At 42.1% G+C, this 19,816-nt stretch overlaps 1 protein-coding gene across 10 annotated transcripts in view; it reads left to right on the top strand.

The window, feature by feature from the left end:
• The first annotated feature begins 272 nt into the window (after positions 1–272).
• LOC311082754 (uncharacterized protein) overlaps positions 273–19,816 on the top strand; it is an 81,841-nt gene continuing 62,297 nt past the window's right edge. For 9 of the 10 annotated variants that reach the window (XM_084113824.1, XM_084113832.1, XM_084113833.1 and 6 more), the window contains exons 1-6: positions 273–391; positions 1,432–1,458; positions 1,576–1,872; positions 2,131–2,189; positions 3,976–4,066; positions 4,292–4,462. In XM_084113824.1, coding sequence (XP_083969950.1) covers positions 388–391; positions 1,432–1,458; positions 1,576–1,872; positions 2,131–2,189; positions 3,976–4,066; positions 4,292–4,462 — 649 coding nt within the window. In that variant the 5' untranslated portion in view covers positions 273–387. The remainder of the gene's footprint in view (positions 392–1,431; positions 1,459–1,575; positions 1,873–2,130; positions 2,190–3,975; positions 4,067–4,291; positions 4,463–19,816) is intronic. The other variant, XM_084113826.1, reaches the window with a different exon arrangement.

A 19,816-nucleotide genomic window follows, 5' to 3' on the forward strand; every position in this document is an offset into this window, starting at 1 on the left:
TGGAGGGTAATTCCCTTTGACCAAGTTAACTTGTTTTTAGTGTCATTCATTCCATATGTAACAGATGGCAACATCTAGGCCGATGCTTTATTATTCATATTAAATATTTCTCTCTCTATGCCCAATTTATTTAGTCTTAATAATTCATTTTAAAAATGCAGATGCTGGAGTCTGACAATCTGAAGACCTTTTTAACTGGATAAAAAAGCAAAAGCTACGTGTCAGTTTGCAATTGAAATAGTGCGTGGGAGGTGTTTAGCAGTTACAAGAAAGTGAAAGTGAAAGTTTTTTTCCTCTGCGATCAGACCAGTGTGACGGCTTGTTCCCATAGGGTTGTTCCGCTCAGAATCAGTTCAGCGCTGCACTTCAGCTGAGGCAGATTTGAAGATGGGTAAGAATGCTAACATACATGCTAACCATACACAACATGTCAATTAACAACCGAAATCTACAAGGTAACATTTATTGTAATTTATTTTTATTTTCGTTTCATCAACTGGTGTGACGATTTTAAAATACACTAGCCTACATCTGGCACAGTTTCATGGCAGCATCAGCCACTGAAGGTTTGGTCAATTAGAGAAGACCGTCCTCTTTATGCACAAATAGTCCTTCATAGCTCTATCTATCAACAGTCTCATGTAGCTGCAATGCCTAGGCCATATATGGCAATATGGGCAGCAAACAATAGGTCTAACAATACTTTCGATTTTCGATTAGCAATGTCAAATCGTTTAGATGAAACGTTTGACCGATTCACAAAACCTGTCTGAAGGATTTGTTCACGAATCGGACTGAATTATTACGAGGGCGTCGCCAGTCGTCAACAACTCAACAGTCAATAAGCGGGTCTCTGCAATGCAGTGTCTGCATGTGGTTTAAAGGTGCAGTCAGTCGACTGTTGATAGGCTATTTGAAATCGACTGTATAGTCCACATAAAATAACCCCCCAGCTTTCAATATCAAACGAAAACAATTTATCATCATCAAGTCCTTTATCACTGTATATTAATTGTTAATCATCAGAGATAAACCACTTAAAAGTAGTTTTTAACAATTCCATGTGCAATTGCATGTATTTGTTTTTATTAATTTGTTATGGGTCAGATGAGGTCTGACTGAAAATTTAGTGTCTGTCCTTTGAAAAATTAGAGTATGTCAGTTGTCAGTGTATCTGTGGCAAGTTCACATTGTTTGACTTTCACAGTGTGAAATGGTACTATTTTGATTGTTCAGTCTGTGTAACAGTAAGAGGTGCCTTTTAGAATTAGAATTCTATTCATAATAAAGCATACTGAAATTGAAACTGAAATGCCAAATCAATATGCTCATGTTAGAAATCAGGGCTTTGCACCCCTTCTCATTACCCTTCATGGCACTTAAAGCTTGAAGCTCATTCTGTGTCACTTTGTGTGTCATGTTCCTGTTTAGGAGAAAAAATGGAAATTGATAGCAACAGTAAGTTCTGTTAAAATTTATTTTATTTTATTTTCCTTTAAAATAAAAAATACAATTAATATAATATAAATATTAATTTATGTAAGTCCACATTTTTCTCTTTTTTTCTCAACACAGATGAGTTCAAGATAGTTTTGTCTGAGGCAGCTCAATCAGATGGCACCATTCTGTGTAAGCTGTCTCCTGAAATCAGTGCTGTGGACATGGAGATCAGGTGGTTTAAGGAGACAGACTGCGTTTGTTTCTATAAGAATAAACGGTTGATAGAGGGGGTGGGCTATGAGGGAGCGAGACTACCCAAGGAGGAGCTGAAGAAAGGAAATGTGTCTTTACAACTAAAGAAATTAGATGCTGGTGATTACCTGTGTCAGATTACCAGTGAAGACAGAACAGAGGAGATAACAGTAAGAAAAGGTGAGTGTTTCATATAACCTCATTCTACTGTACATAAGCTCTAATCTCCTGTCAGAATGAACTGAAATCTAGAGGATTGCTACAGTAAGTGTTGGTTTGTCACTGAACTGAGAAATGAGACCTATTGTTCGAGTTTATTTTTAAGACCAATGTGCTGAGAAAAACTAAAAAAACTAAAATGAATAAACCATCCAATCACATTTTTTTCTGATTACTCTATTACATTAAATTTTTAATTGTGATTTTACTGTGACTCAGCTGAGACTCATGAAGATCAGACTGTGCTGCCACAAACAAACAGACAAAGTTCCAAAAAGGTAACAGAAAATATACATTTTACTTTAAATACAGTATTTTTATTACAATATTTTTTATACATAAATACAGCCCCCCCCCCCCCCCCCAATATTTAAGAAACAAATAATAAATGAGCTCCAATAATAATTATTTAAATAATTTTCTTTCCTACTGTCATTGTAAAAAAAAAAAACTTCTATGCATTTCTTAAAGGAGACATATCATGCTTTTAAATTGTTCCTTTTTACATATAAATCATACATTTGTAGTCTATATAAAGCGGAACTGCAATGCTTGGGTCTGAATTCCTCATTATTATAGCTCCACAGGCCCCTTTTCTACTCCTTTTCTGATGTGCGTCTGAGAGCAACTCGTTTTGGTGCGGTCTCTTTAAATACAATTGAGACACTTCATACCCCGCCCCCTCTCCAGGTTGCAGAGGTGACACTCGATTCAACTCCACCCCGTTCGGCCATTTTTGTAGTTTGATAGCAGAGATACGATTATCTAGTGGCACAGAAACTTTTTATTCACACGTTATTAACAAAATGTCAACAACAGAAGACTTGTCCAGCCAGCCTTACATGTTCGAGCCAGAGTCGGAGCAGGAGCGAGATGAAAATGAAGACGACGAACCTGTAGAACAACGTCTTCATATGGATGTATCGCAATGGTGTGTACTGTATTTACACATGAAACTTTGGTCTTCCGACCTTTTACCACCGTGTCGATTTATTTTGATTAATATGTGCGAGGGAGAGAGAGCAAGACAGCGTCTAGTTTGGAGACGGTGATGTCTTGTTTACACTTTCGCCTGGCTCTGAACAGAGAGAGTGAGCGCGCGTGCGCGACCGGGTCTCTCTCTCTGCTCGTTCTTTCAGTTAAACATGCGCCCTGTAACAAGCGCGGCAGTTCATCTACATTAAACGGTGTAATGAAGCGTGTGGGTTACTACATCCAACAACCGAACATTTTAACTTACCCTCTCGTATCTTCTGCATCCTTTAGCTTGGACTACAAAATTGCAGCGAGAAATAAAAATGGCGGATTGCTCGAAGTGTTGGGGAAGTCAATGTCCTTATTTGGCAGTTCCGCTGCAAATACTGTGACGTAATAGTTCAAAAAACGTCATAGATAACAGAAAAATCGGAACAGGTTGAAAAATATGACCAAAACTGAATATAAAGATATCAACGAAGCACCTGAAGAGAATAATTTCATATTTTCTGTACTTCTAAACACTCCAAATATACAACAAAATGCATTTAAGGGCTAAAAAAGTGCATTTGGCATGATATGTCCCCTTTAATGCAAAACCTCAGAAGGTCCACACCTTCATTCAATGAGGATTTCTTTAATCTTGTTTTATTGTTTCTAATCATCCAGAGCACGTTAAGTACAACATTGTTATTGTTGTCCAATTTTGTCTTCTTAGTTTACTGTCAAAAACATTTGCAGTTACAGCTTACCACTAGGGCAGTACCCTTAAACGGGCAACTTTGTACATTATCTACACCTAAATGGTGCATATTAGTAGAGCTGTGTAATGGTACGCAATGAGCCTTTCAGGGGTAAAGCATTTACAAAGATGTACCTTTAAAGGTATTGCCCCTTTGACACGCTGTTGCACCCCTGAATGTAAAATCATTGCACTTTTTTTTCTGAGAGTGTTGGATCATCAAACCAAGTGGAATGTGATTTCTCACTTGTATAGTTGTTAGATTATATTCTTACTATATTCAACAATACTTGTATCATCAACCTAAACGGTCAAATGAGTATTTCACAGTTTATATTTCATAAAAGGTTGTTGGACAATGTTCTTCTCTTCAACGGAGCGACAGAGAATGGACTGATAAGGAGAGAATAAAAATGGCAAATTCTGCTTTATTGGCAGGTAAGATCTGTTTGGACTAATATCATATTTTTTTTGTCAATGATCATGACAGACACAAGGAACTCATTAGACTCCATCTGAAAAACAATAACAAAGCTTAAAGTAGTTTGAAAACAGGACACTTGATTTATTTATTCAATACAGAATAAATCAAATGTGGTTATCTTGTATATGAACGTTTATTAAACATGCTTGATTTTTTTTAATCGTGAATTGTGTGTATAGTTTTCTGTAATCTAGAAAAAAGAGATGCACAGAAAAAAGATCCTCAGAATATTAATGCTGCAGAGCTGCAGACAGAGAAAAAGCCACAGACTGAGGAGAACGACATGCAACAGGAGGATTTGAGCAAACAGATGAGTGACAACATGAAACTCCCAGTGAAAACAATGACAGGTATGGAAACCAGTAAATCAGAGAAACAGGAAACCAAACCAGAAAATAAAATAAAAGAGAATAAAAATGGCAAATTCAGAAAATAAAATAACAGATCAGAAAGAGTTCTGTTCAAATCAGAAATTACTGGAAAATGGTGGGTGTGTATGTCAATAAATCATTTTTGTGTATTCCAAAGTTAAATCTTTACATGAACATGCATATCCACAGGTCAGCCATGATCAAGGTTTCAGTTAAATCAGGACATATGGGATCATATAAAACTGATATGTTATTACTGTTAATTTAACTGATCTTCTAGACAGGGATTCAGGTAAGATTTATTTAGAACATCCATTTGTTGAAGACAATTCATCACTCTTCTGAGTGCCTTTAAATATTGTCTGATGATAATTTCATGAGGTTATTTCATGAGATTTCATCTTCAAAGACTGAAAGAAATAAGAGGTTTAAATTATAACGATTTAGAAATGCGGACTGTGCATTCAGAGTAGATAACAAACAATGTTGCAATGAATCACACATTCTAGAATGTATTTATCATATCTGGAACACTGTCATTTAAAGGGCAATCATCAGAGTAAATGATAATAGACAATGTTACAGATGTCTTCAGTCTCAGTCTTGACACGTTAACATAGACACTGATTAGCTAGTTATGTAATGTCATTTTCATGGGAAAGAAAGAACAGAAACTGTAATGTTGTTATGCATGTCATAATATAAGGTTAAAAGGCTGATACACTGTACATTTGGGTGAAAATGAGGACATGTGAAGTCAGAATATGAACTGCATATCCATAACGTGATTTTCTTGTCTCTCTCTTTTTCTTTTCTTTTTTTACTATGATATTAAATTTTCCAGATGTCAAAGTGTACATATATCGGAACAGTAAACCAAATGACGCTGATAAACAATTTACTGGCAAATTGGAAAGCAGAATTCTGAATCTGAGGAAAGTTGATACAGTGGAAGAGAGTAACATTATTTTGATTTTCTATACTGCTGTTTCCCGAACTGGAACCCGAACTGGAACTGATATTGATGAAGCACTTAAAATATTCAATGGCAAGACAGGTTGTTTGAGTATATTTTCACTTTATTTTAAGTAATAAATAATGTTTTTATTATTCAGAATATACATGAAGTTTTTATCGTGAGGACATTAGACAAATTTGTCTATTTCCTGAACAGACTCTAAGCTGGCTGTTCTAGTGGTGCTTCATCACACGTTTGACCCAGAGAAAACAGTACCAGACAGCAGCAGATATGTCAACAGGACAGACATTCTCACTGTGGACCTTCTATTCTATGAGGATACAGGATTACTGAGGTGTCAGAAGAATTCAGATGCAATTGACAAAGCTGTGAAATGGTTAAAAGATCAGGTATTTAACAAGATGCAACATAAAATATGCTCTGAACAATTAAATAAATAAAAAATGTCACTGTTTTCTCAGCAAGCTCATGTTGTAATCATTCTCTGCAGGGGTGGAAAGCAGGTGTCGAAATATCTCTACGTCAAAGTAGGTTAAAATCACTTTTTAACAGCAAATATAACCTATATGATTTAATAAGTATTATTTATATGTTGCTAATCATTTTACCTTATACAAAACCAATATCAAGCAATGGAAAGCTCACACGAATCAAATAAGGTAAATTTTAAACTGTTACATTTCTCTGGTAAACATCTTATACAGTTTTTATCCAGATACTGTGATTACATTTACCTTAAATTGTGTCTGTAGCATGAAGGTGAATTGCAGCAAGTGGTTATAAAGAAGCCGAGAACGGAGAACTACAGTTTTAATACAAGTACGTTTTTATCTTATGATGGATTACACAACTGCTTGTTTAGTCACACATTACATTCTTGACTTTTTGATAATAGATCAGAATAACTCATCTTTCAGGACAGCATTCCAGAGAATGGAATTGATTTTTAAAACTGTTGTTATTATCTTGCATTATTTTTATGATCTTATTTGTACATTCCCCTGTTTTACTTGATTCATCCCAATTCATTTTCCAGAGGGGTTCAAAGTGTTCTCCATTTTGTCTGGAAAGACAAATAACTGTGACAAGAAATTTATTGCCAGTCTGGGAAACCGAATTGAGAATCTGAAGGAAGTTGGTAGTGTGGACGAGAGCAACATTATTTTGATTTTCTGTCCTATTGTTTCTCAAACTGGAACTGACATCGAAGCAGCACTGAACAAATTCAATCACTCAGGTAACACAGGTTATAAAAATTATTTTATTTTTTTACTCAAGGTTATACATGTATAAGTATTTCAGATGAATTAATCTTCAATAGATTTGTCTATGTCCTTGAACAGACTCTAAGCTGATTGTTCTAGTGGTGCTTCATCACACGTTTGACCCAGAGAAAACAGTACTAGACAGCAGCAGATGTGTCAAGAGGCCAGACATTCTCACAGTGGACTGTCTGTTCTATGAGGATACAGGATTACTGGAGTGTCAGAAGAATTCAGATGCAATTGACAAAGCTGTGAACTGGTTAATAGTGCAGGTATTTAACAAGATGCTCTGAAATGTTCGAATATGTTACTGTTGACTAATTAAGCTCATGTTGCATTTTTTTTAGGGAAGGGAAAAAGGCATCCCAATACCTCCATTTCAAAGTAGGTTTACGTCACTTTCTATCAATAAATAAAACTATATTTAATCTCAAGAAAATGTAATTTTTTTGTTCTTCAATAAAGAAAATAGGACGCTTATGATTTTAGTTTTTTCTGCTGTATGTCCTAATTTATAGGAAAACAATACTTGTAAAACTGTTCTTTATTTAAAACAGACAAATGGAGAGTCCCCAGTCTTTCAAGTTTGTTTTCACGGGTAAGAACAAACTCACTTTTGCTTAATACTGAAATTTACTGTCTAAAAACAATTCTGTAAAACAGATCAAGTATTTCACAACAGCTTTCTGAGGTCCTAGTTTGGCATGAAGAACTGATTTGATTTAATAAGTTGTCATTTATAAGATTACATTTTAAATGAACAAAATAGAACAAATGATCTCACTAAATTAGCTTATTAATTTCAGACACTATATTAACAGATTGTGATTATGACTGAACAAAGACTGTCATAATAAACTGTCATTATCAATATCTAACTACACACTGCACAACGAATCTCTTATTTACGTTGTGTCTACGCTTTGCTTGTTATAATAAGAGGATTTATGAGCGTGTAGAACTCGATATTTTAAGATCAAAACAGCGAATTTCGCTGAAAGGGGACAAGCTTGCATCCCTATGAGAAAATGTCATGTGTGTCATCTCATTCATTTTTAAAACAAGGTGCTATTTTTTTGTACGTCATACGAGTGGAAATTCCCCCCATTACATGTTACTGAAATTTATCAAAAATAACCAATGAAAATAACTGTTCCTTTGTCTCTGGTAAGCAAAGAAAAATATCCATTTGCACGCAATGGACTTATGAGTGGTCTGAGGCTTTTTATTTTATTTATATCACACTCTTCTTCGATAACATGACTTTTGGGAAGAGATTAAGTGCAAACTTTCTAGTACAAAAAATGTCTGGTACAAAAATTCTACTTAGTGAAAACCTGACCCAGACAGGCTTCATAATAATATAGTGTGAACTAACAACAGGGGCTGTGTGAGTGGACCAGGTATGTATACAGTATTGTATTTACAGTATACTGTACTGTAACTCAGTGAGATGGAGTCAATTTGTTTAGCTCGGTTGACTATTGCATGCAACTGATATCATTGTATCATGGGTGTCTGGGGTCTTCACTGATGATGAAGGACAGTGAAATGTTCATCTTATTCAGTGGGACACAGAATTAAAAATATTTACTAGCAATTATCTGAAAAAAATCTAGTGAGGAAAAATCGAGTGGCTGCCAAATAAACAGAAATGAAATGTATGAAGTCTCAAACTTTCTACAGCAGATAAGGTGACCTGATTTTATAGAATAAGTATTACCTATTGCAGACTTTAAACATAGTATGTTTCAAATGATTAATCGTACATCACAATAACAGTAAAGTCTGTGCTTTGTATATTTTAGTGATCAAGGAGTGGGAGTAGAATGAGACTGAAGATAAATACACACCTATCGCTCCATCAACCATTCAGAGAGATCCTGTGCCTCTGAGAGCTACATACTGTACATCCTATGAAAAACTTTTTGACGAAAGAAAAAGGTTTTTATCAGATGTCATTGTCTCATTGTCTTTTGTTGACTTATAGCATGTGCTTAAAGTTGTATAGGCTACTAAAGTCCAGTGTATTGACTAGCATTTACAAACCATATATACTGCATAACGTCCTGCTGGTTACTAGTGCATGAAAATAAATAATTAGTTGAAATAAATGAGCTGACAATGACTGTACAAAAGAAGTTAAACTCTCGCCACCTTGCTGCTTGGCAAAGCTCTTGAATGACCATCAAACTAATGTTCAATTATTCTGTCAATGCAATGCTTTATGTTCATATGGAGGCAAATATATCTAATTGTTTTTGTTTTTTTGTATTTCATTGAGAGACTTTCATTGAAGTATCTCGGTGGTGTCCATTTTAATATATTGTATTTCATCTCTTTGGTGTATTGATAAATTCTATCTGCTAATGTGCATTTCCTCTAAATCTTTGCCTGTAATAATAATTAAAAAAAATACTGATCATTACAAATCACAGTAAATAAGGTGTATAACTGTAAAAACCTGTTTGCGTCTTTTGTTTAACTGTGGAAATGTACTAAGGTGTGTATTTATTGTGGTGGTTATAGTAATAATAATAATGTTTAAATTAATAATAGGTAGACCTAAAATGTACAGATATATTCTGACTTGCCATTTTTTAAAAGTTCTTTTATATCATTCTGTTTAGGAGCATTGCGTGGGTGTTGCTTTGTTTTGCCAATACAAGATGAAATTTGTAATGCAGACAACAAAAACCAAGGCCATTATTTTACACTTAAATACATTCTTGAATGAGACCGTATAGGGTGTAATTAATTAGACAATAATTTAATTTAATTTAAACCTCTATGCTATGAGACTAATTATGAAATCACAGCTAGAAAAAAAGAATGATTTTATATTTTACATACATTTAAGGCTAAAATCATATTCCAAAATTAATTTTTAAATCTGACCTAATTTTCAGAATCTTTTTTTAGGGTTTCGTCATTCATGACTTTGTCCTATTAGGGTAAATACTTTGACAAATTGTCTTAATCTTCACACACATTCAAATGCATTTTCATTATCTGAAAGGTAGTGAAAATGTATAGTGTTTCAAAAAACATTAAAAAGCTTTATTAACTGTTATGGATCTGTGAAGGAGGACTCAAATGCAGGATAACAATTAACAGCTTTATTGACAAACAGATGACACGATGAGGTGGGAGAAAATAGCAATCCAAACTATAGGTAGAGATGAGAAAATGACAACAGCTGAGCAGCAGATGTAATGAGGTATCCGTAGGCTGGAGTGTTGATATGGCAGATCAGAGAGAGACCAGAGGTTACCAGCTAAAGCCAGACAGGAACTTCTTACAGCTTGGCGCTCAGGTATCTCAGGCTCAGAACAGGGCTGCTTGGACAGGACTGGAACAGGGAACAAGACAGACAGAGCCAATGGCAGTAACCAGAGCACTAACAAACTTTTACAACAAAACAATTAAGAGAAACGATACTGAGACACAGTAGTACTCAGAGGTACAACATTTAACAAACTGGCAAATACAAGAGGGAAAGAGCAAACATATAAAGGGAGCTAAGAACATGAGGAACAGGTGCTAACACTCAAACACGGACTCAACTAAACAAGGGGGCGTGGTACCGGGAAACAAGGAGGAAGGGACAGAGGAGCACATGGCAAACACAAACAAAGACACCGCCATGTGTTTAAGCACAACATAAACATAGATACATTAAACAGAGACAACACAGACAACGCTGCCAGGGCAGAACCCTGACATTAACATTATATTTCATATTGTGCAACGTCTCGGTTATGTATGTGACCCTCGTTCCCTGAAGGAGGATAGCAAATTGACCCACAACATAATAGGAGTGTTAAGCTTATTGACTGGTAACATTCTAGCTGTTAAAACACATGCAATGGTAAAATATTTGATCAACAAAAAAAAGTACTGGTGGTGGTGGCTGTGCTCCCCCAATTTGTCCACTTCCCTCACACACAGGAGGAGCTCCAAGTGGTTGGGGATGGTTTTGCTCGCTTGGCTAATCACCAAGCATTTGGCAAGGCAGCAGGGGCAGTAGACAGCTGCCACATTAGAATAAAATGTCCCGGTGGCCCTGATGGTCACGATTACAACAACAGAAAGCTCTTCCCTTACGTTGGGAGTGACGCAAGGCCAAGATGGCGACGGCCGGCTCTGCCCACTTTAGGCTTCAAAAATGCTCTTCAGAAACCTACGGGTGACGTCACGGACACTACGTCCATATTTTTTTACAGTCTATGGTTTATACCATAGACAGTAAAAAAAATATGGACGTAGTGTCCGTGACATCACTCGTAGGTTTCTGAAGACCGTTTTTGAAGCCTAAAGTGGGCGTGGCCAACCGTCGCCATCTTGTCAGCGCGTCACTCCCGAATTTATTTATTTTTACAGTCAGACAATGAGCTGAGGTAATGTGACGGCTAACAGACAGCAGACAAACTGCTAATGATGACTAATGACCACAGCAGTGGGAATCCACTTGTCACTCAAAAGTGGACACACCCTTAACTATGCAGAAATTTAAGACATAATATAATTTAAACGGATGAGTTATAAAAAAAATTCACCCCCCTCACAGTTGTCATGAAGGGCAAAATTAGCTGTATAGACCAAAGCCACTTTTTGCTCCAGGCTGTAAACATGTTTTGTTCTGCTGTAAAGTTGGGCATTTCAACATGGGGGAGATGCAGATTTGAGTCACTTTTGCAGCCAGCCTCAAGCGGCCAGTTGATGAATTGCCGTTTAATTCACTTCCGTGTTGGTTTCAAGAGAGAGACAGGGAGGTTGCCGCTTGGTTTATACCCACGCTGCGGGGCGGGGCACGTGACGCAATTCACGCACGCCAACGTTCATTGGCTTGCTCTGTAGACACTTGAAGATGATGGGGCTCCCTGAAGTGATCCCAATTACGTCGTCACGTCGACTTAACGTCGAACATGAGCGACTGAAAGGGAACTGTATTTCATTTGGAACTCAAAAACTTGACACAAATTCAGATGCAACTTTGCTGCCTGGAAAGTAGTGAAACCATGTCTTAGTGATTTAAAAAATTGAACCTTGTTTTTTACTTTGAATTCCAAATCAATGATTGTAGCACAAGTGAAAACCAACAAGACTCTTCTTTTTCAGTGTACCCCCACACTTTCCACAAGTAACTTGATTCTGATTCTTGATTCCTGTTTAGTCATATTTTGATCATTTGCTTGTCAGTGTAGTGAGGCCAATAGGCAGTTGCATCTTTCCTGGCCTCTGGTTGTAGTATCACATCTTCCAAACTGGCATAATGTACCAAAATGCCTGACTTCCACAACAATCTATGACTTATAAGTAATATAAATATTAGAATATAGAATATAAATATTCTTCATCTCTGCCATCACAATCACTGCTTCCAGGGCCGTCCCAAACATGGGGCGCGGCCCAGTGCGAGGTAGTGGAAGCAGGGCCCCCCCTCAGTCTGTTCGCGATTGCATTCCTTGGGGAACTTATTCCGCCCGTTCACCGCGGGATCCACTGGTGGCACTGCCCTAAGGACGGCCTTCTTCCATTACCTTATTTTCTGATGCACTGCCATCACTATCATCAATACTTTATGGAAAATGTAAGTCTTTTATAAAATGTACTAACATTAACTTAAAACACAGGCAAAAAGGCTATATCCCGCCTGTCAGTATGAAAGGTAGACACAGAACACAGAATCTATTCCATTAAAGGGATACTTCACCTCTGGAAAAATGAATGTGTATTTAAAATGGGTCATTTATGTAGTAGAAATGTGAAATTATTTTTGAATTTGGAGCCTTCTAGACTGAGAAAAGCCAGAAAATGTATTTTTGGCTTATATGGATGAAAGACAACAACTCCCAGAATGCACTTGCTTCACTGCTCTACGAGGCCACTCCCAAGCCACGCCTACCGGTAAGAGCGCTCTGTGACAAGTCTGCCCGGATTTCGAGATCACCCAAAATGTCCGGGATTCGGCTTTTGTGTTCTACAATCACCATTCATTATGTTTACTGTGGCGAGCAGGACGAGGCTGAGGGCTGCAGGAGAACGGTGCGAGGCCGGTGGCGTGATTACTGATGAGCGACGGAGAAGCGAGAATTTTCTTAGCAATGTTAAAAAGCACATCAACCGATCACTTGCTTAGCGTTCATGTAAACTTTACATTCAGATTCACCAATCGGAATGAATTCAGTTAGATTGAAACAAAAGGTGTGCATGTAAACAATGAATGGCGACTGCAGAAAGCAAAAGCTGAATCCCGGACATTTTGGACAATCTCGACGGCCGGACATGTCCGGGAAAAAGTGGATGGTAACCCCTACTATTCAGCTTTCTCCTACTACTCGGCTTTCTCCATAGAACAAGAGCCTGCTAGCTTAGCTTCCAAAGAAAGACAGCTGACACTATGTGTACATTCTGTGAGTGAGATCCCACCCTCTATGGGCGGGTTGAAAACATGCAGAACAGCCCCTACTACTGGCTGTATTAGCCTCTAGCCAAAAAAATCCTTCTGAGACGAGAGATTTATGTATTTTTTGGCTGGAAAAAATCCTCCAATGACGCAAAAAACGTCATTTTGCGTCATTGGAGGATTTTTTCCAGCCAAAAAATACATAAATCTCTCGTCTCAGAAGGGCATGAGGGAGGAAAGCACGATAATTCGAAAACACTACGGGTTTTCTACTGATACAAAGCTTAATGCTAAATCCTGAAGTATCCCTTTAAGGACTTAGTCATTTAAGCATAACACACAGATTTTTTTGGTCTTTGAGTTGCTTACAGATCTAAATCAAAATGTTCACGCTTGCTTAGCCTACAGATCAGAAAATATTAACGCTTGCTTACAGATCTATCACAGGCTCAGCTCCCTCCTACTTTCACTCACTCCTACGAGTCTACATCCCTACCAGAAGCCTATGATTGGTCAACGAGCGATGTCTCGTGGTTCCATCACAGAGAGCCACAAAATCACTTTCCAGAACATTTACATTCACAGTTTCATGCTGGTGGAATGCTCTCCTCACCCTCATCCGGAATGCAGAATCCCTGACAACATTCAAAAGACAGCTGAAAACGTACTCGGTTACTAACGTAACCTCGGTTCTCTCTAGAAGAGGGAACGAGTACTGCGTTTGAAAAACGCTACGGGAAAAGTCTCTTTTCACGAAACACTGAAGCAAAAATTATCCTTTAATTTTCATATATGTAAAACGCGTTGCGGCAGCAGCAGACAGCTGAAGCAAGACGGCTTGTCCGCTCATTGGCTGCTCTGCGGCAACTGCATAAGCCTATCGAGCGCAGGCTGATGCAACATCAGACCAATGAGGGCGCTTCGCGCCCTCCTCGCCACTTCCCGCCGAGACGGGCGTGGCTTACCTCTATAAAAGGAGCTCGAGAAGGCTGATTCACTTGATTTTGATCGCCGAAGCGAACCAGAGTGAACCAAACGCACGGCAAGGGAACGCAGTACTCGTTCCCTCTTCTAGAGAGAACCGAGGTTACGTTAGTAACCGAGTACGTTCTCTTACGAGAGTTCTCTCGTACTGCGTTTGAAAAACGCTACGGGAACCCCTTGCAAAACGCCGTGCGTGCTGGGATAAAAACACTGATCACCGGAAGCTATTTCAGGCATACAGTGCATAATCACCAGATAGACTCACACAGAGTCAGGGAATAAGGGGGGGAGCCTTAATTCCCTATACTGTAGCGTCCGCGGGCTTAACATGACCTCACAGGGAGAGTCTAAAGACAGGAGGGGTTTCCTCCGTCCTTATATAGACATGTCCACAGACGCGAATATGACATCACATAGCCAGGGTAGGGAGCCTGCACTAATGTGGGAAAACGTGGGTCTTACACAGTTCTGCCCAGTATAGTCGGTAGCGCATTGCGCCTGTAAATAGATTACACCGACAAAAGCTTAGCCTGTAAGGCGGGAACCTCTAGGTTATAAAACCTGATAAATGTAGACGGAGAGGCCCAGCCTGCCGCCGTACATATATCCTGTAAGGAAATCCCGCTGGACCAAGCCCACGAGGAGGCAACGCCTCTCGTAGAGTGCGCTCTGACTCCCAACGGGCATTGAATGCCCTTGGCAGTATAAGCCAGCGCTATGGCGTCAACTATCCATCTGGATAGACTCTGTTTCGAAACAGCCGTTCCTTTGGAACGTCCGCTGAACGAGACAAAGAGCTGCTCTGTCTGTCTGAAGGCAGCAGAGCGGGACATATAAGTTCTTAAAGCCCTAACAGGGCAAAGAAAACTCGAGTCCCCTTCCTCACTCGACGCCGGCAGGGCAGCCAGGGAAATAACCTGAGCCCGAAAAGGCGTGTTGAGGGATTTCGGCACATAGCCGTGCTTAGGTTTGAGTATGACTTTAGAGTCATTAGGACCAAACTCCAAGCACGTCGGGCTCACGGAGAGCGCGTGCAGATCGCCTATGCGCTTCACTGAAGCGAGAGCCATCAAAAACACTGTTTTGAAAGACAAATGTTTGAGGCTGATTGACTGGATAGGCTCGAAAGGGGCACCTTTCATGGCCGCCAGGACCGTAGAAAGGTCCCACATAGGGACTGAAGGAGGTCTGGGTGGATTCAGTCTCCTAGCTCCCCTGAGGAAGCGGATGACTAAATCATTCCTTCCCAGTGACTGACCCAGCGTTGAACCGGAGAACGCTGAAATAGCCGCCACATACACTTTGAGCGTGGAAGGGGATCTGCCCTTATCCAACAGCTCTTGTAGGAAGGAGAGAACCTCCGCTACCTCACATTCGAGGGGTGAAAGGCTCCGAGCTGTACACCAGCCGGAGAAAACCGACCACTTTGAAGCGTAGAGCCGCCTGGTCGACGGCGCTCTAGCCTCCGTGATGGTATTCATGACTCCCTCTGCGAGACCAACGGGTATCCGTTGAGCGCCCACACATGAAGGGACCACAGTTCCGGGTGTGGGTGCCAGATCGAGCCCCTGGCCTGCGAGAGGAGATCTCTCCTCAACGGCACTGGCCATGGAGCGATGTCTGCTGACTGCATCAGAACTGGGAACCATGCCTGGTTCTTCCAGAACGGTGCTACAAGCAGCACTGGGCATTTTGTTTTCCTGACCCGTTCCAACACCTGAGGCAGGAGGGAGACGGGGGGAAAAGCGTATAGCGGGCAGCGCGGCCACCTTTGGGACAGCGCGCTGTCGGTCTTTGAAAAGAATGCGGGGCAGTGAGCGTTTTCGTGGGACGCGAATAGGTCCACCTCCGCTTTGCCGAATCTCTCCCACAACAGCCGGACTGTTTGTGGGTGTAGAGACCATTCGCCTGTAGGAACGTTGTTCCTGGACAGTCTGTCCGGGCCCACATTCAGAAGCCCGGGCACATGTACTGCTCTCAGCGAGCGTAAGTTGTGCTGAGCCCATAGTAGGAGGCGTTTCGCCAGCCTGTACAGGGATATGGAATTCAGACCGCCCTGGTGATTTATGTAGGACACCACTGCCATGTTGTCCGAACGGACTATGACGTGTTGGTCCTTGATGTGGGGACAAAAACGCGTCAGCGCGTTGTGCACTGCCAGCATTTCTAGGCAGTTTATGTGTTGGAGCTTTTCTCGTTCCGACCATAGGCCGAAGAACGGTCTGCCCTCGAGCAGCGCTCCCCATCCCGAGGTGGATGCGTCCGTAGACACCATCCTCACCCTCGAGGAAGTCCCCAGGCTTACACCTGATTGGTACCAGTCGTTCGCCATCCAAGGCACCAGGGCTGTGACACAGTCCTGATCGACCTTGAGGCGTAAATGACCGGACACCCACGCTCTGCGCGGAACCCGCGCTTTCAACCAGAACTGCAGCGGGCGCATGCGGAGCAAGCCCAGCCGGAGAACTGACGATGCTGAGGCCATGGGACCCAGCATCCTTTGAAATTTCCTGAGCGGGGTGAAAGCGCCGCGGCGGAAAGACTTCGCCGCGCGCTGAATGTTCAGCACGCGCTGTGGCGACAGCCGCGCTGTCATAGACTGTGAGTCCAGAACTATACCCAGAAACGGAATCATTTGACTGGGGTTCAGTGAACTCTTCGCCCAATTGACCGTGATACCAAGATTCTCGAGGTGATCGAGTAAAATGGCTCTGTGCTCTATGAGCTGAGATCGTGATTGGGCTAGGATCAACCAGTCGTCGTTTCACTAACACTCTGTTCAGTCGTCTTAGATCCAGAATGGGTCTGATACCGCCGTCCTTTTTGGGGACTAGAAAGTATCTGCTGTATATCCCCTGTTCGCTTTGAGCTCGGGGAACAAGCTCTATCGCCCCTTTGCTTATCAGTTTTGATATTTCGGCGCGAAGTAGGTGTGCTACTTTCAGCGGTACCGAAGTTTCGACGCGCGCTGTGAAGCGCGGAGGGCGTCGAAAAAAACTGTAGCGAGAAGCCTCTCTTTATAATGCCTAAGACCCAGTCCGAAACCCCTGGAAGCGCTGCCCATGCATCTGCATGGTTGGCTAAGGGCCGGATACAGAGCGCGCTCTGTTCGCCGTGCGACAGAGGTGCTATGGGGCTCACAAACGTAGGCGTTATGCCTGCGGCATTTGAGGCGGGGGGCGCGCTTAATACAGCGGGCGGAGCGCTCGTCCTCGACCTTACAACAGTGCTTGGCTGAGTGAGGGAGGGCTGCGCGAGTCCCGTGGGACTCATGTGTGCGAGTAGATGTGGGCTGGGAGCGGACACATTTACTGCTTTGGGCGCGCTGCCTGTGTAAGCAGCGCGCGCGCTCATAGGTCTCGTTTTTACAGAGAGCCTGTGATCTGATAGACATAGTGTTCGTGGGCACTGAGTAGTGGGCACTTTTACTATGTGGGGAGCGCAATCGACCTGAGTCGATTTTATTTGCGCGAGCCCTAAGTGCAGGGCTGTGCTTGTGTCTAGGGATGGGCACTGAGAAGTGGGCATCGACACTACATTTATAGCACCATCGGCCGTGGCCGGGACACCAGAAAATACCGTGAGTAAGTGTGGGCGCGGGAGAGCGGGCACAGTTACTGCAATGAGTGCACTGTCTGTCTGAGCAGAGTGAATGCACACAGGTTTCGTCTTTACAGAAACCACAAGGCATGCAGAACATAGTGTTTGTGGGCACTAGGCAGTGGGCACATTCACTATGTTGCGTGCGTGATCGACCCGAGTCGAATATATGAGCGCGGGCCCTGTGTGAAGGGCTGTGCTAGTGTGTAGGGATGGGCACTAGCAGTGGGCATCTTCTCTACACATATAGCATCATCGGCCGTGGCCGGGACTTCGGTAGAAGTCCGGCCATGTACCACGTGCTCGTGGGCAGCAAAAAACACGTCTGCAGTTGCCTCTCGGGGAACAAACAGAGTGATTTGCATTCGGCGGCATAATATTTTCTGCCGGCTGGCCTGGGGTTCGAACCTCCGATCGCCCGCGCGCAAGTCTAAGAATCTACCACTGGACCACAGTGAAGATACATAGACAAAGTCAGCGCGAGTATTATTCACACTGGCGTTTGCTTGCAGGCATGTACCACGTGCTCGTGGGCAGCAAAAAACACGTCTGCAGTTGCCTCTCGGGGAACAAACAGAGTGATTTGCATTCGGCGGCATAAATATTTTCTGCCGGCCGGCCTGGGATTCGAACCTCCGATCCCCCGCGCGCAAGTCTAAGAATCTACCACTGGACCACAGTGAAGATACATAGACAAGTCAGCGCGAGTATTATCCACACTGGCGTTTGCTTGCAGGCATGTACCACGTGCTCGTGGGCAGCAAAAAACACGTCTGCAGTTGCCTCTCGGGGAACAGACAGAGTGATTTGCATTTTCAGACGCCTGCAAAATGCCAGAATGTGAGAAGAGTGGAAATCGCCCAGTTTCAGCGGGGCTGAAAACACTCCATTCTCCTTTCGCCAGTGACGCGCGGGAACCGTAGAAACGGTGTTCGGTTGCAGGCAAGTGGGTACTACGCGCTCGCTGGCTGCAAAATGCATCTCTGCAGTCGCCTTCAGGGGACTTACAGAGCAAAGCATTGGCGGCATAAATATATATGCCGCTAGACCGGGATCCGAACCCCGGTCTCCCGCGTGGAAAACCTATAATTCCACCACTGAGCCACAGGGGGATACAGGCTTTTGAAAGCGGCGTCAACATGTATTCTTCGGCGTTTGCTGGCATTTCGCCGAACAGGGAACTGAGAAATGTGAGAGAAAAGAGGTCAGACCGACCAACGGTGGGACTAAGAACACTCTTTTCTCCTTCGCCGGTGAATGACGCGTGCAGAGGCAGGGTAGCTTTTCTTGTAACGTAAAGAAAAACTAATCCCGCCATCCGCTTCCAGGAAGGGCAGCCTCGGAAGGATGCCCGGCGAGTTCTCAGAGGCACCGTAGGCAATTGGCTCGGAGTGAAGGCGTTCGCCGTCAGCGAGCGCGAGCGCTGCATGAGAAGGCATCTTGAAAAAGACGCAGCTTTTTTAGGGGTGTGTGTTGCAAAGCGAACACACACACACACACATACACAGAACAAGAATGTAAAGGATATGGCGTCGGAAAGCGCAGCAGGTACGGCGGTAGAAGGCGGCGTTGGCCAGCGGCTTCAAGGGCTCGTCCCGCTGAAGTGCTTGCATCAGACGACGCGTGCTTCCTCGTGATCCAGCGATGCGTGCGCTTCGCTGAAGAGATTAAAATCAAGTGAATCAGCCTTCTCAAGCTCCTTTTATAGAGGTAAGCCACGCCCGTCTCGGCGGGAAGTGGCGAGGAGGGCGCGAAGCGCCCTCATTGGTCTGATGTTGCATCAGCCTGCGCTCGATAGGCTTATGCAGTTGCCGCAGAGCAGCCAATGAGCGGACAAGCCGTCTTGCTTCAGCTGTCTGCTGCTGCCGCAACGCGTTTTACATATATGAAAATTAAAGGATAATTTTTGCTTCAGTGTTTCGTGAAAAGAGACTTTTCATCTTTAATGTACTTTTATCATGTTGAAAAAGTTTGGTGTGAATAAAATAAACCACTTAGGAGGAGTAACTAAAAACTCAGAGTCTGACATATCCAAAAAATCCACATTCAAACCAAAATATCTGACTTCCTGTTGCTCGGAGCTAATGACTGTAAAT

The sequence above is a fragment of the Abramis brama genome (assembly GCF_963993115.1).
Source record: "Abramis brama genome assembly, chromosome: 5".
Classification (NCBI taxonomy): domain Eukaryota; kingdom Metazoa; phylum Chordata; class Actinopteri; order Cypriniformes; family Leuciscidae; genus Abramis; species Abramis brama.